The sequence below is a fragment of the Osmerus eperlanus genome, chromosome 20, assembly GCF_963692335.1.
Source record: "Osmerus eperlanus chromosome 20, fOsmEpe2.1, whole genome shotgun sequence".
Taxonomy (NCBI): domain Eukaryota; kingdom Metazoa; phylum Chordata; class Actinopteri; order Osmeriformes; family Osmeridae; genus Osmerus; species Osmerus eperlanus.
The window spans coordinates 2,021,105-2,045,511 of NC_085037.1; the positions used below are offsets into that span (position 1 = coordinate 2,021,105).

The 24,407-nt window shown below is 47.8% G+C and overlaps 2 protein-coding genes across 3 annotated transcripts; one reads left to right on the plus strand and one right to left on the minus strand.

The window, feature by feature from the left end:
• Positions 1 to 7,258: 7,258 nt before the first annotated feature.
• On the plus strand, positions 7,259 to 10,007 carry LOC134041021 (cortexin-3). Its single transcript, XM_062487259.1, has one exon. It carries the CDS (start codon positions 7,356 to 7,358, stop codon positions 7,626 to 7,628), a length of 273 nt encoding a protein of 90 aa, XP_062343243.1. The 5' UTR covers positions 7,259 to 7,355; the 3' UTR covers positions 7,629 to 10,007.
• A 6,229-nt stretch (positions 10,008 to 16,236) lies between these two features.
• gabpb2a (GA binding protein transcription factor subunit beta 2a) lies at positions 16,237 to 24,062 on the minus strand. 2 transcript variants are annotated; one of them, XM_062486688.1, is made up of 8 exons: positions 23,488 to 24,062; positions 21,261 to 21,368; positions 19,679 to 19,846; positions 19,044 to 19,238; positions 18,824 to 18,953; positions 18,531 to 18,701; positions 18,178 to 18,296; positions 16,237 to 17,948 (listed from the first exon to the last, which is right to left on the minus strand). In XM_062486688.1, the coding sequence occupies exons 2-8, from the start codon at positions 21,366 to 21,368 to the stop codon at positions 17,583 to 17,585; spliced, it is 1,257 nt and encodes a 418-aa protein (XP_062342672.1). In that variant the 5' UTR covers positions 23,488 to 24,062; the 3' UTR covers positions 16,237 to 17,582. The 2 variants fall into 2 exon arrangements, with proteins under 2 accessions (XP_062342672.1, XP_062342671.1); XM_062486687.1 differs by having other exon boundaries at positions 23,860 to 24,061.
• Positions 24,063 to 24,407: the final 345 nt, after the last annotated feature.

Here is a 24,407-nt window from a genome sequence, read left to right on the forward strand (position 1 = left end):
AGCGCACGAGGATCGGAGGGGGAGCGCGAGAAGGGACAGAGCAGAGCCCTGTCGTCATTTCTCAAACCAAGATCGAAAGACGCGAAGTTTGTGACTCTGGAGACTGTCCGTGTCTTTTGTCGCTTGTAAGAGTTTTAGAGTGATAGTGAATACGATATCAGTTTACAGCTTTAGCCACTGCGCGCGGGTATCTCCATGAGGGCGCGCGAACAACAAGTCAGCGTACCGCGTCTTGCAGGTATAGCGCATACGAGGCAACGAGTGATCTCCTCTCTCAGGTAAGTGTTGTGATAATGATCCATCTTAAAACCAAAAGTGTGATTAACATTTCTTAAAAATTGGGTTGGATAAGTTAGAAATTATTATGGTCATGTCAGGGGGTAGCAATAGTTTTTATTGAAGGTTTTACATTGATTACAAGGAGTGTTGATCTCACTCATTCAGTAACTTATATCCTTTGATCGTAGCATCAGCTTTTGTGCAGTGTCTAAATGAAATCAAGGCGTGTATTTGAACGGGGTGGACAGAAAATTAGCCATCTTGCCGCTAGAGTCAGGTACACAGTGTTCATTGTCAGAGAAGACAGAAAGTGTAGAAATTTTCAGCTCTGTTGCTAGTGTGGCTGCATGGTTGTGATCTTGGACAGCTACAGGGTGTCATGTCCACATTAAAACCAATCACCACGGTCGGGCAGGCAAGGAAATACACCTGTACCAGTTTTAGATAACAGAGGCCCGGATAAATTGAGCGTGTTTGTGTAAGCGTGTGTGTGTATGCATGTGTGTGTGTGTGAAAGAGAGATAAGAGGAGGTTGTGTAGGCTACAGCAGTGGTGAGCAATGGGTTTCATAAGACATGGTCGGTCCCTCATGTGTTGTGAAGCAAAGCACCAAGACTCATTCAACAGCAATGGAATGTGGTAGATTGCCTTTCCAGTGGGAGGGAGATGATGGACCAGGGCAGGGGGTGAGTCAGAGTTGGGGTTGAGAGATGGTGGACCAGGGCAGGGGGTGAGTCAGAGTTGGGGTTGAGAGATGATGGACCAGGGCAGGGGGTGAGTCAGAGTTGGGGTTGAGAGATGATGGACCAGGGCAGGGGGTGAGTCAGAGTTGGGGTTGAGAGATGATGGACCAGGGCAGGGGGTGAGTCAGAGTTGGGGTTGAGAGATGGTGGACCAGGGCAGGGGGTGAGTCAGAGTTGGGGTTGAGAGATGATGGACCAGGGCAGGGGGTGAGTCAGAGTTGGGGTTGAGAGATGATGGACCAGGGCAGGGGGTGAGTCAGAGTTGGGGTTGAGAGATGGTGGACCAGGGCAGGGGGTGAGTCAGAGTTGGGGTTGAGAGATGGTGGACCAGGGCAGGGGGTGAGTCAGAGTTGGGGTTGAGAGATGGTGGACCAGGGCAGGGGGTGAGTCAGAGTTGGGGTTGAGAGATGGTGGACCAGGGCAGGGGGTGAGTCAGAGTTGGGGTTGAGAGATGATGGACCAGGGCAGGGGGGGTCGCATCTGGGGGAGGACAGTGTGTGTGGGCAGGGGGGGGGGGGGGGGGGTGCTGCTAGTCATTGGGAACATGCATGCTGGCATAGCTGTGAAGAACAGGAAACTGCCAATGCTATCACTCCCAGCTGGAATCCAACATGACTAGATTCTAGAATCCCTCAGACACCAGGCGCTAAAATCATCCAGATACCAGGTTCTACAATCTTCCAGAAATCATGTTCAGAATCCCTCAGATAACTGGTTTTAGAATCCTAAAGAGACCATATTCTAGAACTCCCCAGGTTCCAGGACCCCCCCCCCCCCCAGATCAAACAAAGGTACCAAGAGCCACAGCCACAACCCTGGGTTCCATTACGTCTCATCCAGCGGCCTCCTAGCCCCCCCGCGCTGACCCTGTCACCTTGCCCCTCGTGTGTCATCCTAAGTGACAGCAGCCATTACTGAGCAGACACAGACCACAGCAGGAGATCATTAACTATTATGACCAGCTAATGGCATGAAGCACTGTATCTGTAAACATGCACTTGTGCACACACACACACACACAGACACACAAACACACACAGATCCCCTCTGTCTCCAGGGGTCAGCCTTCTCTGATAGCTAAGGTTAACAGACAGTCAAGCAGTCACCAACAGCTCATTAGTCACAACTGTCACTCATTAGTAGACAGTTACCCCAGTTAGGGATGAGGAAGGAAGAAAAGAAAGGAGGAGAGGATGGAGAGAAGAATGAGATGATGGGCAGCACAGAAGGGTGAGAGTCGGAGGGTGGGCGGAGGAAGAGAGGCAAGTGGGGGAGGAGCAAAAGGGGGATGTGGACCTGCAAGGCTGGTTTATCCTAGCCTGGTCCTAACCAGACCCTCGTACATTTCATTTGTACAGAGGGTCTGGGATCGCTCCATTGACAAGCGTTAACTTCCTTGAAGGCGGGTACTCTGTGGAACTATTGGATCTGCCCAGAGCCACTCTGATCAGGGGGGGGGGGGGGGGGGGGGGGCGACCATGTAGAGACATAAATTACATGCCGTCGTGTAAATAAGATAAGTAACATAAGGCCATTCAGTTTGTTTACAGTTTTTCTCGATTGGTTACACACATTTTCTGAATGCATACCTCATACTCTCAGAACTCTACACACAAATAACAAAAACACACACACAATGGGCAAAACCCCTCACATCTCCTGCAAAATTAAACTTAACATTCAAAACAATGTTATTTAATCTCAAAATGGTATTTTGTTTTCAAATGACAAACACAAACCATCATATGAATAGACATTTATAAGAACCATTTGAACACCGATGTGCTCAATGTAAAACACTATGATGAATGGAAAACACTTCTTCTTCATTCATCATAGTGAGTTAGGCCTTTTTTTGTTCAGTGTTACACTTACTACAGACAGTACATACATAAGTGTTTTGTAAAATATTTGAAAATATTGTTTTTATGCTCAGAACACAGAAATACACGGTAACAAATATATTTTACGTATTTTTCCCAGAAAAACAATGTACACAGTGTACATCCCAACCAACACAAAGTTGCACATACAGCGGTCTACATACAAAACAACAGAATAATTTACTGTATAGTGTATACAGTTACATTATTATTTTTCTTTGTATTTGCCGTAATGTTATGGCGTTATTTTCTAGGACCATGTTCATGATTTCAGTTTCCTGTTCAGGAGACAGAAGACGTTCCCGACCACCTTGTGTTGGTAATCTTTCAGTTCTGCCAAACAAATAGTAAAATACTGTAAATACTGTGTAGGAATACAAAGTAGGAATACATTTTCCAAATACTTGAAACATACTTTATTTTTACAGTCATACAGAACAGTCCACAGGCAATACTGTACTACTGTACTCATTGAGTACTGTATTGATATGCAGTAGGCCTACGGCAATTTTGTAGTGAGAGTAGATTTCTTACCTATTCTCATTTCGGAAAGTCCGGATGATGGATGCTACAGTGTACCTGCTCAAATTTGGCTGTACTCTTTGACCACATGGTCAACCAAAGCGGCTCGGATGTCATCAGAGATTATGGTCCTTGGCCTTCCTCATCCTCGTCCTCCCCGTCCTCCTCCTCTTACTCTCACTCCTCTGCCTCTGCCTCTGTTTCCAATGTTGGCATCCATTGCTCAAAAACAGAAGCGGCCACCTGTTGCCCTTTTATGCTAAAGCTCTGATTGCTAATTGTAAAACTGTGTGACAGGTGTTTGTCCATGCGATGAGTCAGTGTGCGTATTTGAATGGCAGTGTGTTCTTTGTGAAAACAAAAGATTTTCTTCATGAAAATTGTGCCAAATGCAGAGAATTGTGTGTAGTGTTTTGAAAAAAGTGTTTTAGAACTGCAATTTGAGTGTAAAGCAGGAATTGTGCTTGTAGTTTTGCAGAATTGGTTCATGGGGTTGGTGCATGAGTTACATGTTGTGGTCATTGTGTCTCAAGTACCAGTATTTGTGTGTAAACAATTGAGAAAAACTGTAATAAAAGAGCAAGCTATAGACCTGTTTTATAGGAAAGGTAACCTTAAAGGTGACATGACATGAAAACTTCACTTTAGGAGGTTATTTAACATTAATATGAGTTCCCCTACCCTGCCTTTGGTCCCCCAGTGGCTAGAATTTTTGATAGGTGTAAACCAAGCCCTGGGTGTTCTTCTCCGCCTTTGAGAAAATGAAGGCTCAAATGCTCTGTTTGAAAATCTCCTCCTTGTGACGTCACAAGGAGGAAGGTTACCTCCCGTCTCTCTGCTTTGCCCGCCCAGAGAATCTGGCCCGCCCATAAGAAACTGAGCTACGACCGTGCAAGTGTTTTTATCCTCGAGAGACATCATGGCTTGCAAACGAACGAAGCATTACATTTGCTCAGTTTGGATATACAAAGGAAAACAAAAATCTTTTTACAGTTCCTTCATCCGAGCCTCTGAAGACCCAGTGTCTTAATTTTATTTTCTCTGGAAATGCGCCTACACAACTTCTGTTGTAGGTGCATTTGTTTTGTATGTCTGCGCCAAACACTTCAGCCACGACTGTTTCCTCCACTTGAGCTAATACAAAACTGGCCTTGCTGAAATTAAATTCTGGATCACTACTAACTCTCCTTCGTCCAGCTACTAACCTCAGACAAGTAAATTAACTAACGCTATATCATTTTGTAGCTTTACTGTATATGGTTACCTAGCTTGCTACCCTTAGAATGTGGCTGTAACATTAGCTCTGCAGCTAACAGCTGAGTTACTGTCGCTAATGGAAAGGTAGATAGCATCAAGTATGTGTGTGAATACATGCTGTAACGTGAGTGTTGTACACTTCTTTGTTATTTGGATAACCGTTCTGCTGTTGGTGTTATGGCGCGCGCGATAGCCGCCTTTCCCCTCATTGAAATGACTGAGTGTGTACCTCTGCAAACCAGTGTTATCAGATGAGAATGGGCAAATTCGAGGCATCTTACAGCAACGGGGCTACAGCCATTGCCATACATCCAATGTAAATATTAGCGCATGGTGCCGCCCCTCCGCTCCTCATTAGCATTTAAAGCTACAGACACCAAAACAGCGCGTTCTGAGGAAAGCTCCTTGTGGGACTGCTAGTAGTGGCTGTAATTCTGCACCAAGGCTGAATTTCGGGAAAGAGACTTCTGATACAGTATTAGGGGACCACTAAAGTCTATATAAAAGCATCCAAAAACAGCATGTCATGTCACCTTTAAATGACTTATTTTGTGATCGGGTGCTATATACATTTTAATTTTTTATTAACTTCACCTTCCAGGGGGGGGGGGGGGCGAGGGGGTGCCGTTGGGGGGGCGGGGCGCCCCCCTAATATAATTGTAGGGGAAACACTGACCACTACTGTAACGGAGCTAGCTGTCTAGCTGGAAAATCAAACTTTTCCCGAACCCCGTGGGGAGGAGGGCCACAACATCATGACCACCAACAAAACTCAGCAAGGATTGTTCTTGGCATTTGTGGTTAGTAACCAGATGATCATCATCTCCATGACGATAGCAGATGCTTACATAATCAGCCTTGGCTCAACACCCCTATGATTACGTAACCATGGAGATAACAATTGCTGCCCAGTGGTCAATCTCATCCCACACACACACTCACACACATGGAAGACACACACACCCAGTTCATTGAAGACATACACACACATAAACACACTCTGAAACCCTCCGCTCCTCAATGTTGGAGTTGTCAGCACGCACACACACACACACACACACACACACACAGGTCTGGGCAGTGTGACAGCACCCTGCAGAGGACCTGCTGCTTCCTGCTGGAGTGTCTCTCTACAGGTGGTCCAGACCTGCATGGCATCTCCTCATCCTCACACACACTCACCAGGGTGGGGGGGGGGGGGAGATAACAGGGGGGGGGATCTCTCCTCACACAGGGGGAGAGAGGCTGATGAGCTACAGGGTGTGTGTGTCTGTGTGAGTCTGCCTATGTGTGTTCCTTTCGTGTGCGTGCATTAGATTAGTTGAGTTGAGCAACAGTGTGGTGTGAGTGTGTGTCCAGCAGCTTCATCACGTGTCTGTGCTCCACACGAAGCTGCACCATAACTACACACACCGCTGTTCCCAAGACCTCCTCCCTCCCTCCACTGTTCACCATAACTAGACCCACCGCTTTTCCCAAAACCTTGTTACTCCCTCCACTGTTCACCAGAACTAGACCCCTTGCTGTTTCCTAGACCTCCTCCCTCCCTCCACTGTTCAACAGAACTAGACCCACCACTGTTCCCAAGACCTTGTTACTCCCTCCACTGTTCACCATAACTAGACCCCCTGCTGTTCCCTAGACCTCCTCCCTCCCTCCACTGTTTACCATAACTAGACCCACCACTGTTCCCAAGATCTTGTTACTCCCTCCACTGTTCACCATAACTAGACCCCTGCTGTTCCCACGACCTCCTCCCTCCCTCCACTGTTCACCATAACTAGACCCCTGCTGTTCCCTAGACCTCCTCCCTCCACTGTTCACCATAACTAGACCCCCTGCTGTTCCCTAGACCTCCTCCCTCCCTCCACTGTTCACCAGAACTACACCCACCGCTGTTCCCAAGACCTTGGTACTCCCTCCACTGTTCACCAGAACTAAACACACCTGCTGTTCCCTAAACCTCCCTCCCTCCACTGTTCACCACTTGCACAGCGAATGTGCTGCAGATACACAGAGTAAAGGGAGAAAGAGGGGAGAAAAGGAGAAGTGGAGATATTGAGAGGTACCTAACACAGAGCTAGATATAGGGAGGGAGAGAGAGAGAGAGAGGAAGAGAGAGCAAAAGTAATGGAAAAAGGAAAAGAAATGAGAGGAGAAACAGAGGAGAAGCCCCTGACTGAGAAAGGGCGAGAGAGAGAGAGAGGGAGAGGAGAGGAGAAGGAAATGGATGAAAGAGAACAAGATCATTCGGTGATTGAAAAAGAACATCGATGGGTGGGGGGCCCTGGCAGGGTGCGAGGGAGGGAAGGAGAGATACAGGGAGGGAGGGAGGGAGGGAGGGAGGGAGGGAGGGAGGGAGGGAGGGAGGGAGGGAGGGAGGGAGGGAGCAATCCTGTCTTTCAGTCCAAGGTGAGAAGTTCATGCTGAGTTGAAGGAGAAAAAGAGAGGGAGGGAGCTGAGGAAGGGGGCAAGAGAGCTGGGGAGTGGAGATGTAGAGAGAGCTAGACCACCAGGGATGCCGTAGAATCATGATGACCCAGCATGGTTCCTTATGTTCTCTTGTGTTCCTACAGGGTGCGTCAGTGAGACTCCCCCCTCCTTCCCCCTCGTCCCCCGTCCCCTGTCTCAAAACAGCGAAACCTCCCCAGAACGAAGGTCGCCCGTCGCCATGCCAACCAATCCAGCACACAAGATGGCAGAGCTCTTCCTGACCAGCACCCTGCCTCTGTCCGAGTTCGACCCTTCCTCCTCCACCTCCTCTTCCTCCTTCCTGAGCCTGGAGCAGAGGGCGGCCTTCATCTTCCTCCTCATCCTCCTCATCCTCCTGGGCCTGTTGGTGGTGCGATGCTTCCGTATCCTGCTGGACCCCTACCGCAGCATGCCCTCCTCCACCTGGACAGACTACATGGAGAAGGACACCTTGGACTACCGCATCGCCTGATAGGCTGCCCTTTAGAACCGCATCACCTGATAGGCTGCCCTCCACTAATACATATCCTACTAATACATATCCTGATAAGCTGCCCTCAACCAATACATATCATTATAGGCTACCTTTCATTAAGTTGTGTCCTGATAGGCTGCCGACCACCAAGACATTATCTGATAGTTTATACTCTACTAAGAAATCATTTGATAGGCTGCTGTCCACTAATACATTGCCTGATAGGCTGGCCTCCAGTTCCACACAGCCTTGAGATGATGCTGTATTTAGTATGTCAGCTACTTTTCACTCTCTGCCCCCCTGGGGAGTTTCGACATGGTTCAAAGAGACTGTCTGGCAACAGGGGTCCTTTTCCCTGGCCCCACGGGTGGCCGCAGCTTTGCCTGAGTGAAAATGTAACTGGAACAGAGCAGTTTTCATCAGGGCCAGCCCTCTCCTGCAGCCTGAGATATGAATGGTCGACTGGCCGACCCTGACAAAGCCACAGCCAATCACAAACCTGAGTGGTCATCCTGAAAGGGACAGTACTTCCTGTGGTGAGGTCTGAAATGCTTTCAGAGGTGAAGATGGGTTTTTAATGCTGCAGTCATCAGCTTTTTTCTGTGTTAGGTTCTCACACCACACACACACACACACACATACACTTCTGACTGACTCCCAGGCATGGGTGATTGCTTGGGGAGGGTTGACTGGGTGTGGGTGGTGTGGGGGTTTATCTGTTCAATTAGGTTGTTATTTTCCTGTATTTCTGAGGAGAGAGCATTCTACACCCTCAGCGATGATATGCTTAGTCATCATTACGTCCTAAGGTGCCCCAAAGCTATTAGATGTGTATACATATACTGTATCTATGACAGATGAGAATGGTCCATAGAGCCAGGCAAGGTTGCTCCTCTATTTTTGAGAAGCAAGAAGGATATAAAAAAGAGAAATAGGTTTTAACTAATCATTACCAAATCTCTGTATAATGTATACAAATGTTCTCTCTTCTTTTGAAAAAAGGTTGGTTCAATAGAGGCAGAGGCGGTTGTCCAATGTGACTTTTTTGCAGATTTAAGTTTTCCTTTTTTAAGGGGTAGGCTAGTTTAGTAGCTAGCTACTTGGCTAGCCAACCCAACAGTTAGCCTGGTGTGGCAGCCCCGAAGGCCTGTTACGCTCACGGCAAAATTGGAACTGGAGGAGAATGGTGCTGCCTGCTAACAAGTTCAGGACCAGCCGTGTGAGTGAGGGGGACCACAGGGAGGCGTGCACACAGACAGACGGGAGGACGGACGGAAGGAAGACAACATCTTGTGGATTATTTGTTGTCACGGTCATTCCACAGTTTGAATTAAGCAGCAAATGTGAGGATCTAGACTAGTAGAGAATAGAGATAGGTAGCCAACTAATGTAAAATAGCATGATGCCATGGGTTGGTTTTCCACCTGTCCTCCCCAATTTTTCTTGGTCACCACTAATGTAGTATATGTATTCATATATATATGTAGTTTATGTAGAGTGTGCTATTTTATGTGTAGATAATGTATATATTCTAGTGTATATTTATCCTTTTGTGTATGTTTTATGATGGTATAAAGTGTTGTGTAGTATGAACAGCAAGCAGTCTGAAGCGATGTACAATATGTGTGGTAGAATGCTCTGGTGTAGAGATGTGATGCGGGGGGCCTACTTCAGGGGAAGGGGCTCTGTATCTCAGAGCAACTGGCTTTGCCGTGTCTGCAGGAATATCACTCTTCTGATCCCTTTAACTGAGACCTGCCTCTATATCTGTCTTCCTCTGCCCTCCTCCTCTCCTCTGTTCTCCTCTCCCCCCCCTCCTCTCTCCCTTCTCTTCTATCTTCTCCTGTCCGCCTCTTTTCTCCTCTCCCCTCCCTTCTCTCGTCACTCCCTCCCTCGTTTCTCTCCTCTCCCAGCACTCCCCCCCCTCTCCTGCCCTCTCCTCCTCCTCTCTCCTTCCCTCCTCCCCGCTCCCTTCCGTCCTATCGCAGTCCTCTAACCAGTGTGTTTCCAGGTGACAGCTGGTATGACTGTAGACACACGTCAGGCCCGAACCCCCTTTAAAGGACTTCCTCTCCACCCAACTCTGGAGAACTTCTATCACGTGGGACACCACATCTATTTTTGTCTTTGTTGTTTCCATGTCACACATGCATTCAGTGTGACTACATGGGCTTCGGACAGAGCCAATCAAACGTTATTCGTATGGCGAGCGATGCCACGGAGGGCTTCCCGCGAGCCCACACATCAGCACCTAGAACCAGCCTAAACCCTCAGAGAAGGCAAGGCACAGAAGACAGAGACAGAGAAAAATGAAAGCCACCTCAGGCATACCCATCCTCCAGAGACAGATACAGGTTAGACAGGAGACGGGAGGCAGTTAGGCAGATAGGAGAAGGGGAGAGGAGAGTAGAGGAGGAGACATGAGAAGGGGAGAGGAGAGTAGAGGAGGAGACAGGAGAATGGAGAAAGGAGAGTAGAGGAGGAGACAGGAGAAGGGGAGAGAAGAGAAGAGGAAGAGACAGGAGATGGGGAGAGGGGAGTAGAGGAGGAGATAGAGAGGGGTTGGTGAGGTTGTTTTTAAAGCAGGCTTCTGACCGGCCTGAGTTATACGTTGGCTTCGCTGATGAGGATCAGGTGTGTCATTGATATGGCAATCAGGTGCATAGAAGAGGTGGCTTATGGGAGTTGTGTTATTGTCTTCTCCTCCCCAACCTCAGTTCATTCTCACTATTCTAGCCTCACTATTCTAGCCTCGTCAGCCGCCCAGATCTGCACAACTATAAGCACATTCTCAGCCTCACACTATTTGCAAAATACTACACACAGTGTTTTGCAAATCACTAAACACACTTTCATACAGAAATAGAAGATTATGTTACTTAATTGCCTTATCAAGACACTGCCTTGTAAAATGCCACACATGAACGAATGGATCAAACACGGGCATCAAGTGTACAAGCACTAAAGTGCTTAATTGGAAACATACCAATCAGGTGTAAGCACCATAAAAAGGCAACAGGTCAGTGTACCGGTCCTCATCAAAAATGGAAGGCAATGTTGCAGGTAGAGGGAGAGAGACAGTGAGGATGAGAGGGGTAGCCCGTGGAGGAAGAGTGGTAAGGAGAGAGAGAGGTAGACCTGGAGGCCATGGAAGAATAGAGCCAAATTTACAGTATCTAATGAAAATCAAGCAACATTGGTTGACCATGTTGTGAACCATGGGGCAACATTGAGAGAGGCTGGACAGAGAGTTTAGCCCAACCTCAGCAGATATACTGTTGCAACAGTAATTTGGACATTTTGACAAGAGCACAGGTGAAAACTACTTTTACCTACTGTCTCCAGTACAGTACAGTAAAATGTAGCCTACTATATGCGTTACATCAGTATCTTGTTTTTACCCATTCACTGCAGTCCATGATTGAAACAATGTACTGGATTTCATTTGCTGTATGCTTTCTTTTGTCTACACAATTGTATTTGCTGTGTTTATAGTATGTAGCCTACTACAGTATTTGATTTGAAATATGTTCTGATCTTATGCACAAAATGCAAACTTTACGTAGACATAAAGAGTACAGTTGGAGAGTACAGTACATATTTTCATCAGTGTGCAGTACTAGTCTTGTGTGTTGTGTTGGGTCAACATATTCATGTACTTTACGTACTCTACGGTAACAATATCTCTGACAAAATCAAGCAGGTTATATCATTAGAAAAGAATAGTTACTGTAAAAGTGTTTTAAATTGTGCACAACAGTGTGTAACTGGTTCAAACAGAGTCCAATTTTATGAACCATGTGTGTGGCATACGGTGACAGACTTGGGTTTTATAAATGAGTGTAGCCCATACTTTTGAACGAAGTGTTTCATTTTGCAAAAGATTGGAGGTGTTCTGCTACTTGTGTGTCTGGTTGTGTGAATCGTTGGTTGTGTCTTGACAAAGGGAGCTCTGTTTTCAAAATTGTGTTTAAGCAATCGGAAAAAACTGTAAACATGATTCTACTCATAGTAGAGTGTTGTGCATATGGTGATAAATGCTTCAACTCAGACCACACACACACACACATACAGGATCTCCGAGGCCACCACCATGGCCATGTTAATTAAACCCTAGCAGATGGCTGGCACTGCTACAGTTGGAGCGGGTGGAAACCATCTGTGGGACGCAACAGAGCCCAGCCCAGCAGAATCACCAGGCCAGCAACACAGCAAGGCCATGCTGACGTGTGTGTGGGTCCTGTACGAGGGGGGGGGGGGGGGGTGAGGCGTGTGTGTGTGTGTGTGTATGGAAAGGAGGGACAAGGAGTACCAGAGAAACACAACCCCACCGAGAGAGCATCCATCAGGAGCACTAGACAGTAATAACCCTTACACAGCACTGCCCCACACTGCTAACTGGGCTTGTTCACCTTACAGCTCGTTAAGGCTCGTTAAGGCTCGTTAAAGTTGTTAAGGTCCTTAAGGTCATTAACCCTTGTGTTATCTTCGGGTCATTCCGACCCATCAGTCATTGTGACCCACCGTCGTATTGCGACAAATTTACCTCATACAAAAACAAAGTGAAGCATTTTCTTTTAACTGATGGGCTGTCTCAGACCCCCCACATTGCAAAGGTTAAAAGAAAATTATTTTTATTTGTTTTTGTATTGGGTAAAATTGGGTAAACACAACGATGGTTCGTTATGAACCTTTGGGTCATGTGACCCGAAGGCAGCACAAGGGTTAAGGTCGTTAAGGGGCAAGGTAATTACCGGATGGAGGTATTTCAGCTCAGGGAGAGACAAGGTGTCAGAGACCAAGGAACTTCATGCTGTATGGAGCAGTCCTGAGATATTGTCTGTCAATCCATTTCAATTCAATGGGCTTTATTGGCATGAAAGGACAAATGTTCATATTGCCAAAACAACAGTGGAACTCTGTCTCTCTCCTTCTATCGTCTCTTTCTCTCTGTCTCTCTCTTTCTGTCTTACTCTCTCTCCTTTCCAGAAAGCAGTCCTAGCCGGTGAGCAACAGTGTGTGTGTTCATTTACACACACACACACACACACACACACCCACACACACCCCGCCACCCCACATCTCCAGAACACACACACCTTCACCCGAGCTCCCCCCACCCCGTAGAGCAGCCCAACACATGATCGGTCTATCGTTTCACCAATCCAACGGTTCCCATGGTAACCACCACTTAAAATAGGCGGCCGATGCCGGCTGTCTCTCTCCCTCTCTTTCTCTCTCTGTCTATCCCTCTTGCATTCAGTCTCTCACTCTTTCCTTCTCTTCTCTTCTCTCTCTCTCTCTCTCTCTCTCTCTCTCTCTCTCTCTCTCTCTCTCTCTCTCTCTCTATCCCACCCGCTCTCTCTTTCTCTCTCTCTCTACCTCTCTCTCTTAGACGTGGAGGAACATGGGCGAGAACACCACAACAACACAACAACGTCCATGAGAAACAAACAACCGGAACCACTATCCAACACAACGATAAAACCAAAACCACACGATCACAAGACGCCCCCCAGCACTGAGACGCCCCCCAGCACTGAGACGCCCCCCAGCACTGAGACGCCCCCCAGCACTGAGACGCCCCCCAGCACTGAGACGCCCCCCAGCACTGAGACGCCCCCCAGCACTCAGCGGCTGCCAGCCACGTCATGCCGGCTGAATCGTGTGACAGAACAACAGATTCCAATGCGTCGAAACACGGCAAGACATCGCCCTCTCAAGTGTTTTGAGCTCCTGTGACTGTGTTTACTTGAACCCCCATTGCCATGAGACTGCCCCCCCCACACACAAACACACACCCTCAGTGACCCCCACAGGTGCTGACACACGCAGAGTCCATCTTCCAAACATGTGGGGAACATATTTCTGCCCACGTACCCGTAAGAAGAACCGTAAAAGGGGCATAGAACTATGAATTCAATATTTCATTTGATTGGATTCAAACTTCTGATCTGGAAGGTTCTCATTCAGGTGTGTGATGTTCTGTGTTGTTCCTCTATGTCATCAGCCCTGACCCCTGACCCCTGACCCCTCTGCTCCGGTCGTATCCTGCTGTCAGGCCCCGGAGTCACGTTTCTGTAAGCGTGTCACGATGATGCATTGCTAACCTGCTCACCCTCCCCTCTCCTCTCCTCACCCCTCCTCTCTGCTCCCCCTCCTATCCTCACCCCTCCTCCCCACCTCGCTTCTCCTGGAAACAAATTCATTTTATTTCCTTTTCCGGAGAAGAGCTTTTCAGCTGGTGCTGACCTGTGAGAGCTACTTGATCTGTGTTCATCACTTCCTGCTACTTAAGAATAAACTTCCCCTGGCTTTGATTGGCTCCCCCTAGCCGGGCTGTGTGGAGGAGCGTCGCCGTGGGAACGGGTCCTTATCGGACAGGACCGTTGCTCTCACTGGAGCGGTTCCCTCAGGGCAGGCTGAGGGCTAATTACTTTGTTCCCATCTCCAAAAAAATCACACTCCTGTTTCTCTCTCTCTCTATCCCTCTTTCTCTCTCTCTCTTTCTCTCTCCATCCCTCTCTCTATACAACTCTCTCTCTCTCTCCATCTTTCTCTCTCTCCTTCTCTTTCTCTCTCCATCCCACTCTCTATACAACTCTTTATATCTCTCTCGCTCCAGGTATTTCAGTAACTCCCCCCTCTCTTTCACTATACCCCTCCATCCTCTACCTCTCTTTTTCTCTACCTCTCTATTTTGCACTCTCACTCCATGTATTTTACTTTCTCTGTCTCTGCATTCCTCTCTCTCTCTTTGTCTCTTTGTCGGTCTCCTCTTCATCCTCTCTCTCTCCCTCCCTCCGTCTGTCCCTCTCTCTTCCATTAGTTCAGCTAGTGTGGCTCAGTATACTGGCGAGGAACCAGAGATTGAAGAACAGAAAGACTGTGTTATTGTCTCGACCTGCAGGGTCCCTCCATCACAGACTGGGATTGCATAGGGCATCTCTCTCTCTCTCTCTCTCTCTCTCTCTCTGTCTGGATGGCCAAAGGAGGTAGAGAAGAGCAGAAAAGACGTGCATTGTTTCAGGATGGAATCTAAAGAATCTCTTTAATCCGTCTATTTCAGCTCCTGTCACCGTGGCAATGAAAAACCCTCCTTCACCCCATAGAGGCAAGCTGACAGTTCCATTTGGTCTCTCTCTCTTCCTCGGTCTCTATCTCCATCTCTCTCTCCACCTCCCCTCTTTTTCACCCTCCGTTTCTCTCCCTCTCTCTTCCCCTCCTCTCCCTCTATTTGTCTCCCAGCCCCTCTCGCCCTCTCTTTCTTCATCTCTTTCCATCTTTCTATGTCACCATCACTCTCTTTCTCTTCTTGAGGCCTCAGCTAAGATCAATAACCCTCATCAATCCCTGATGGACACAAAGATAGTTCATCACATACTTCCGACACTTGCCTTTCAAACCCACCAACCATCTATGTCGCTCTCTGCGGCTCTCCATCTCTGTCTCCCTATCCCTCCCTCTCTTTCTCCTGCTCATTCCCTCCATCTCTCTCTTTCCCACTCTGCATCTATCCGTCCTTCCATCCATCCATCTATCTATCGTCTCGCTTTTTCCTCCTCTCTCTCCAGAGTCGACCAAGACATTAGTTTTTTTTGTAACAAAATAAGGCATCAAAGGACAAATCAGCTCAGGATAGAAAGATGTGGAAAACACACCACTCAGATATGAACTAAGTTTATCTCTCCTCTTCTGTACGCCTTCCTCTTTCTATCCTCTCCTTCTCTCCACCTCTCCCTCCCTCTCTCTGCAGGTGTGAGGGGAGGAGCAAGTTTACAGTGATGGCCTCTGACAGCATCTTCTCATGAAATACCTGCATCTCTCCTACCCGTGTCCCCTCCCCCGACAGACGCCGTGACCTTGTCTGACCTCGTGTGATCCCAGCGACCCCCGTTCACAAGCCCGCAAACAAGCCCACTAAGGCCACCCTGCCTGGTCGAGATTAGACAAGATTAGATATCAGTTCATCAACCCCAAGGGGAAATGTGTTTGTCACAACGGCAACCTTACGTCCAGTTCCAGGTGTATCTAACCCGGTTTTGTCAGTCGTCTGCAGAGCTTCGATTCAGCATGCTGCTCCACTTTCCTACGTGAAGAAATCAAATTCCAGTTTGATTTAATGTGCTATTAAGCATGACATTCAATCCGATTACACCCTTTCATGAATCATCTTCCTATTCACTTCAGGGATTCGGAATCAATTTCAACGGAACGCTCTCTTGACATGAGACAATATACCAGAGCAGCTTTTGTTGTTCCCTCGTCCTCCTCTCCTCCCCCCTTTCCTGCGCTCTTGACCTTTTTCCTCCCTGATTTTTCTTGCCTTTCCTCCTTTCCTTTCCTCTCTCCTGCCCCCCCCCCTCTCTCTTTTGCTGTTTCCTGGCTCCTCCAGGGGGTGTTCAGGATGAGAGGATCTCGTTCACGGAGGATTAGTTTTATGTCCATCAGAAAACCATGGATGTAAAGACAAAAACAAACATCTTGTCCCGAGTTTCTCGGCACGCTAACATTCTGTACAAGGGTACCCTTATCGAAATGAATTATTTCATGTTCTAACAAGGAAGATTCAGAGTACGTTTCCAGGAGGGGATGTGTCCCTGTGTTTTGGGATGTGAAGTTCCTTTTATTAGAAAATTCTCATTTTGTCAGACAACAGTAACAGAAGCTGGTGTACGGAAGAGGTCAAACAGGTGCAGGTTACAAAAGGAATGTGTTTAATAAAGCATCGACGTGTGCGATCAGCAACGACACAGCGCCTCCCACCAGCACTCACTCCTCTTCCTGGTGTCAGGAAGCTCCCCTCAGCTCTGCCCCGACACAGGAGCTCTGCCAGGAGGGTGGCGCCCCCTGCAGGAGAACACAAGGAACAGCAGGCCAAACAGGAAACGCACTCGAAAAGCAACCCCCACTCTCCCTCTCTACATGCAACGGCGTGAAAACAGCCGTGGCGTCCGATAGCAGGACGCCTGGCGAAGCGTTAGGACTTTTGGGGGTCAGAGTTCATTCGCAGAAAGCAAGTTAGTCTCGGCGGCTCGTTAAAGAGAGACCAGAGCAGAAACAGGAAAGGCGACGAGACAGACATGTCCCTGAAAGACATTGGTGCGTGTGAGACGAGCATGGCTAAAATGGGCACTTTATCATTTACACAGACACAGGCAGAATATATCCCAACGCATCCAAATCATACATATACAAAAATACAATTTTATATGTACATAAAAAAAAGGCTTACGGAGCTTATAAAAATACTATCATCATGGTCATGGTGAATTGATGGAAGCATGGGGGGCTGAGGGGAAGGGGAGGATGGAGGGTGTAGGGAGACAGCCTGAGAGATAAAGTTGTGCCAGGGGAGAGAGAAGAGGTGGGGAGAAAGAGGGAGAACAGGGGAAAGGAGGAGAGAGAGGGAGTGGAAGGAGGGAGGCTAGGGAGCTGACAGTGAGAAAGCCTGTTAATAACAAACTTGAGCATTAATCAACACACCAGGCCATTAATTACTACACCTGGTCACAATAAACACATCCGTCACCAATTAAGACACTTGCAGTAAGTCTCAAAGTCCCGCCCCCTCACTATACATATCATCGGTGTGGCACCCTGGTGATTGGCTCCATGCAGAAATCTCTATGCTCAATGGCCCACCTTCTCCAGGAAGCACAGACGTTTCCCAGGCAACTAGTGTGACGCACAGGAAGACCGGTCAGTCACTTCCTTTATTTAAAGTCCTCTTGACGTCCAACTCAACAATAATAATAATAATAATCAGAGTAACCAGAGAAGGAAGAAGAACTATTGTACATAAAAGGAGTGAAACAAGAAGGAGGAGATAATAAAGGATTAAGAGCTGCGACAAAAAGGTATAGGCTTTCCTTGAATAGCCCGAGTCCGTGTGTATGATTTCCCTCCTCCTCCTCCAGTCCATCCCTCCCTCCCCCGAGCCTCCAGGCGTTATGAGCCGTCCTCGCCCCCGCAGGTGGTCTCCACTAGCGTCACCTGCTCCCCGCCGCAGTCCAGCCCCGGCCCGCTCTTCAAAACGAGCGCCCCCTCGTGCAGCAGCACCATCTCCTCCTGGCCGTCGGCCGACTCCACCTGGACGCTGCCCAGCTCCTCCTCCACCACCTCCTCCTCCTCCAGCTCCTCCTCCTCCAGGACCACCTCCTCCGGGCCGGGGGACGCCCTGCCGTTGGTGTGGCCGTGGGACATGGCCTCCAGGCGGACGCGGTACTCCTCGGCCTCCTGCTCCTTCCTGTGGAGCTGCTGGCGGTACTCGTGTGCCTTCCTGTTGGCCTCCTGTAGCTGCTTCTGTAACATCTCCTGGAGGGGGGGGGAGTTAAGAGAAGGACAGCGGTAGGATGGAGGGGGAGTCAGAGAAAAGAGGAAGGGATGGGGAAAGGGAGAGGGAGGGAGGGGAAGGTGAAGGGTAGAGATGGATAAAAGTTAGAGGAAAGAGGGGAAACAGGAAGGGTGGAGGGGGAGAGACAGTGGAGGAGGGAAAGGCGGAGGGAGGGAGGGAGTCACCGCCTGTGTCTGTCTCATCACTTACCGTGTCTCCAGAATCCGTGTGATTGGATGAGGACTCCAGCCTCCGTTTGCGTGCGGGCGGCGGCTGGATCTCGTCTTCCACCACCTCCTCTGTCACCTGATTGGCCGGCACCGCCAACACTGCAAAACAGTTGACCAATGAGCAAGCATGTCAAGAACAGGGAAGTGGAGCTGGAGGATGGATGACAGCATGCACACCAGCACAGAGAGGATGGATGTAGCTAGTGTGTGACAAGTATGTTGCATGTTTTTTTCCTGCTGTCCCTTCTGCATGGTGATCAGATCACTGTGTAGCATGTTCTAGGCATGCTTTAGGCATGTCCTGGGCGTGCTTCAAACGTGTTATGTACTTACTCTGCTGTCCGTTCTGCATGGTGAGGAAGAACTGCTGACCCAGCCCGCCTGTAGTCTGGAGGTTGCCATGCTGGTCTGTTACTATGGTGATGACCCTCTGACCTCCCTCGGTAACCACACGCTGGATGCTGGGATCCAGGGAGCTGGCAGCGATGGTGTCCTCCGACTCAACTACACACACACACACACACACACACAAAGAGAGAGGGGGAAGTGATGCTTAAAAACAAATAAATGCTTGAGGTTGTTGTGCGCGTGTGTGTGTATGCGTGTATACATATACGAGTGTGTACCTGCGTTGGCCCTGTTGATGAGGTCTGCCAGGTTGACCACGCCTCCCTGCAGTCCAGGGATGCCCTGGATGATATACTGGGGGGAGGTGGCGCTGCTCTCATTAAGGTTCACCTGGTTCTGCATGCCCTCCTACACACACACACACACACAATCAGTATCTTGACATGAACTTTGACCCAGGAAGCGTTTCCCTTCCTCCCCCCCATCACTCTTCCTGACCTGCAGCAGCAGCATGAGGTCGGCGTTCTGGCTGTCGGCGGCGATGTCGAACGGCGTCTTGTCGAACTTGGACACGGCGTGGACGTCGGCGCCGTGCTTCACCAGCATCTCCGCCACGCCCTGGTGGCCGTGCTGCGCTGCCCAGTGGAGCGCCGTCATCTTCAGCATGTCCCTGGCGTTGATGTCTGCCCCGCTCTGGAGGAGGGCAGGGGGGGAGGGAGAGGGGAGGTAGGAAGAGGGGAAAGGAGGGGAGGGAGAGAGAAGAGAGCAGAGGGGAGGAGGAAGGAAAGAAGAGAGAGGAAAAAGGGGGGCATGGGTGTGTGTGTGTGTGGGGGGTGGAAGAGGAGTAGGGAGAAGAGGGGGGAGAGGAGGAGGGGGGAGGAGGATGAAGTGTGGAAAAGGGTAGGGGGACGAGGGAGAGTAGAGAGGAAAAAGAGAGAGAGGGGGAGTGGTAGGGGAGGAGATGATGCAGGGGAAGAGAAAGAGAAGGAGAAAGGGAGGATAGAAGGAGAGAGATGGTGTAAACATTTATCAAATGCCCATCAAAGTCCGACATAGTTCTCTTACTGCTTATCCCCCCCCCCCGTGTCTCTCGCTCTCACACACACACACACACTCCTCTTCAGACTGCCCACCCTGACTAGCAGCTCTACGATGAGTGTGTGGCCCTCGGCGGCGGCCATGTGTAGAGGGGTCCTGTCCACCTTGGTGCGGGCGTCCCTGCTGACGCCTGCTCGGAGAAGCACATCAGCCGTGGAGTAGTGACCATGTTGGGCCGCCAGGTGGAGGGGGGACGTTCCCAACTGGAGGGGGGGGGGGGGGACAGAACCAGGGATGAGGGTTTATGGAGTACATTTACATTACATTTACATTTAGTCATTTAGCAGACGCTCTTATCCAGAGCGACTTACAGTAAGTACAGGGACATTCCCCCGAGGCAAGTAGGGTGAAGTGCCTTGCCCAAGGACACAACGTCAGTTGGCATGACCGGGAATCGAACTGGCAACCTTCGGGTTACTAGCCCGATTCCCTCCCCGCTCAGCCACCTGACTCCTACGAGTAAGACCGAGTAAGACAAAGGGAGATGAGGAGGGAGACAGAATGAACAAAATGGCGCTTGGAATGCTTCAAATGCTGTCGAGACAGGCTAAAGACAATGCTGTGAATGAGAAAGGGAGATTCCGAACGTTGACCACCGAAATACTGTTAGATCGATGCACTTCTGATCCTTGATTTTCTGCTGTACTTTTCACCTTTTTTTTTTTTTGGCCAACAAAACTACCGGTACTTGATTTCTCACGGCCGAAACCGCTTATTTCACATTTTTATATTTAAAAACATAACCCTGATTTCCACTATATAACTCGTTGGAGCACTTCTAAACAGCCATGAGGCTAAAGAGGGGTCCTGTTTGAACATGCTGGTACCAGCCTCGGACGTTTGGAACTGGAAAAACCGTTGTTCAAAAGTTTAAAATGGGTCAAGTTCGAACACGCATCACCTATATTAGCGGGTTTAACAGCGTTTCAAACCTTGCATACCAGCACACATTTTTTTTGTAAAATTTGTATAGGTAAGCCTGGTATGCATAGGAAAACACTTCAATATCCTGAAATGTTATTGCTGCTTGTGATTACACACAGTGCCAAAGGAAATTCCAGTCAACTGAACTTACCCATTCTCTTGTGATATTAAAGTCTCTTACCCAGTCTGTGGTGATATTTAACAGTCTCTTACCCAGTCTGTGGTGATATTAAACAGTCTCTTAACCGGTCTGTGGTGATATTAAACAGTCTCTTACCCGGTCTGTGGTGATATTTAACAGTATCTTACCCGGTCTGTGGTGATATTTAACAGTCTCTTACCCAGTCTGTGGTGATATTTAACAGTCTCTTATCCAGTCTGTGGTGATATTTAACAGTCTCTTACCCAGTCTGTGGTGATATTTAACAGTCTCTTACCCAGTCTGTGGTGATATTTAACAGTCTCTTACCCAGTCTGTGGTGATATTTAACAGTATCTTACCCGGTCTGTGGTGATATTTAACAGTCTCTTGCCCAGTCTGTGGTGATATTTAACAGTCTCTTATCCAGTCTGTGGTGATATTTAACAGTCTCTTACCCAGTCTGTGGTGATATTTAACAGTATCTTACCCAGTCTGTGGTGATATTTAACAGTCTCTTACCCAGTCTGTGGTGATATTTAACAGTCTCTTACCCAGTCTGTGGTGAAGGGCGCACCGTTGGCCATCAGGGTTCGGACCTCGTCATCCTGGCCCTTACGAGCCGCCTCCAGCAGACGCTTACCTAGGTCCACCAGCGACATCTGACACACACACACAGAGAGAGAGAGACAGAGACAGAGACAGACAGAGAGAGAGAGAGAGAGAGAGAGAGAGAGAGAGGGGACATCAGGACACACACACAGACAGAGAGGGGACTTCAGGACACGCCGCAAACAACGGGTCAAAGTTTGAAGCACTCGGCTAGGGCCAAAGCCAGGGCACCTCGTAGTTGTTAAAATCTATGCCGTCTTTATTTCATGTACTAAATCTGACTAATGTAGATATTAATTTGTTCATTGTCATCATATAGTTCACTTTATTCTGGGTGAAAATGAATGAACAGGATTATTGGGTAAACACTTAACATACTAATATTTCAAAATACAAAACGTAGGGTATTGATGTTGAGTAAACCTGTAGCAAATCAGTCAAAATACTAAATTTTACAGAAAGATGACCAACATCTTAATCAATTACACACACCAGGGGCGATTCTAGGATCAGACCTTTAGGGGTGCTCAGGTCCCAATGAGAATGTGACATGGATACAGTGCTTTGCAAAAGTGCTAAACCCCTTTGCTAATAACAGGCATGCAAACAGGTCAGGGGTAACAAAGATTAGAAGGATACAGCGAACCCCTGACCCTCTAGGGGGTCCAGGGGCATGGTCCCCCGAAAGAAAATTGATTACATTTTAAAGTTAAACGCATGAATCTGGTGCACTTTCAGAGCAAAATGAAGAGGCTAGATCTATGTAGAATCTGTGCTCTTGTAGACAATGTCATGTTCTTTTAAACAAAGACATTTTGTATAGCATACATCATAAAAAACAATTAAACAAACAGGATTACCTGTGTTGAACTACTTTAAAATGCAAAAGTAAAAACCATCACTTACTGTAAAGCTAACACACATCCAATCGACATCCTTTTTAATCTTGGATTTAAATTGTTTCAATAACTAGATGATGTAAAATGGGTCTGTAAACCTCTCCCCAATCTGCCTCTGATTGGCTGTGAGGTTTAGGCATTAGGAGTTACAATTGGTTCCAGAGCCAGCTGTAAAGTTGGGAAGCACGGGTAAAATGCTGTGTTGGCCACGGCCACGACCCGCCACCCCCCCTCATCGGATCTGCATGAATCACGTAGGTTACCCATTTTGGTTTCAAAAAGGTGAGCTCACCTAAAGGTGAGGAGTTTGCATGCCTGTAATAAATCCCTAATTTCACTGGTTAACAATACATGTATGTATCATTATGCAAAATATTGAATGAAAAAACTAAGGATGTGCCTTTCTTCATGAACTACCAGCATCAAATTATAATAAACAATAATATATATTTTTTTGTTTTATCATAATTATTTTTAGGGTTGCTGAGATGAAATTTAGGGGTGCAAAAGGGTCTAAAATCGCCACTGACACACACACACAAACAAAGAACTTTCAACAGGAGTGTCTCGTGGAAGAGAGCGCCACGACGCTGGAGGGAACGCTGGTGTGTATTCCACATGGATGGACTGACGCAGTACTGCCGCCGAGGGCGGGGAAACCATCTCTACACACGACCATCTGATAATCCATTGGCGCAAAACAATTTTATCTCTTTGGAAAAGTAATAAAGCAAGTCTATCCGACAACATTATTAAACTCAAATTATATAACAAGCGACAACGAAAACGATATTCACTTAAGTGTTATGCGTTTTATATTGGGGCAAATATATCGCCCGCTTGGTGAAAAGTCGACGATTTATGATTGCAACATAGTAAACAAGCACACTCAAATGCGGCTCTCTTTCGGGGTGAAAGCCAGAGCCTGGTCCCGAGTAGCCATTTTACGCGCCTCGGTGGTGAAAACGCAATAGAGTCGGCCATGTGTCCATTACCGATCAACACTTCCAACACAAGCATTTAATAAACCCCCTCGGCAACATTAGATACAACACAGGAAACTCTTTGATATTAAGTTGTTGGTTTTCCGGGGGAAGTCAGTAGAGAAATTCCTATTTTACACGGAGAGAAAAAACTACTTCCACATCCGGTTAACAGCATTCTTTCACGCACGCCTCATCGAGTGCTATGGAACAGTGTATTCGCATTTCACAAGTAATCGTGTTTTTTTTGTAAGTTGTTGTTACACGTATGCGCACAAGTTGCTTACCGTCTTGTGTGAACTGATGGCACCCGTCGTTTGATGCCCTGAATGCTGTTTGTATTCGCTTGCTGGCAAAACAAAACTGCGTCTAACGTTAGGCTAAAATGGCTAGCTAGTCCGCTCTTTCAAGTGTGGGAGACCATGCAGCATAGTTAAATTAGCTAGCTATGTCCTGTATACTAAACGTTATGCTATGTGCATTTTATTTACACATCGTCTCCGTGTCTGCTGCTACCATGCGGCTGTGTTGCCGTGCTATAAAGACTTGATTTGATAATAGCATGTTACTTGAGATGCCAGGATCTTGCTAGTTAGCAAGCTAACGCGAGCCAGATTACATTCATGGGTTGGTAGCTGTAAAAGCCGTTCATTCCTTACCTTGATCCGGCGTCAAGTGCTTATTATGAACCGAGCATATGTCCCTTGACTAGTCTCACGTTTGAAATCAGTTTTCCCTCCTAATTTGTTGGAAATATTACTTATTTTTGTATATAAACGGGTACCAAGATGGCAGCTCTTCGACACCGGAGGTGGAAACCAAAGCTTTTTAACCTCCCTCGTGGGCGGGCACATTGCAAGCATACAAGTTCGATAGAAAAAAATCTGGATTCAATGCGCAGTTCTGAGATCGGCCTGCGACAGTAACGGCAGTGTTCATATTCTGACAAGCGGTTCGAACCGAACTGACCGTAGATCCACATTCCTTAATGGGTGTACCATGTTAACGAGGGAATGTCAATTTTATATTTGGCCTGTATTAAAGAATGTGTCGGACTGGGAACTTAGTTTTCAAATGAAATGCAGCATTTAGCTCCAGTTTCTGGAAGTATTTTCTGCAAATATGGTGGTTAATGTAGCTAGCATTCTACAAAGTACAACCCTGTTTGTAATGAGTGAATCATGGACTTGAGCCGAATGAAACAACA

Bases quoted from the DNA above. Each gene is read 5' to 3' on its own strand.
- LOC134041021 (XM_062487259.1), top strand. From the start codon at position 7,356: ATGCCAACCAATCCAGCACACAAGATGGCAGAGCTCTTCCTGACCAGC.
- gabpb2a (XM_062486688.1), bottom strand. From the start codon at position 21,368: ATGTCGCTGGTGGACCTAGGTAAGCGTCTGCTGGAGGCGGCTCGTAAG. The intron at 19,239-19,678 runs GTGGGCAGTCTG...GCCCTCCTCCAG, and splicing joins TCGTAGAGCTGCTAGTCAGG to AGCGGGGCAGACATCAACGC. The intron at 18,954-19,043 runs GTCAGGAAGAGT...GTGTGTGTGTAG, and splicing joins ACCTCATGCTGCTGCTGCAG to GAGGGCATGCAGAACCAGGT.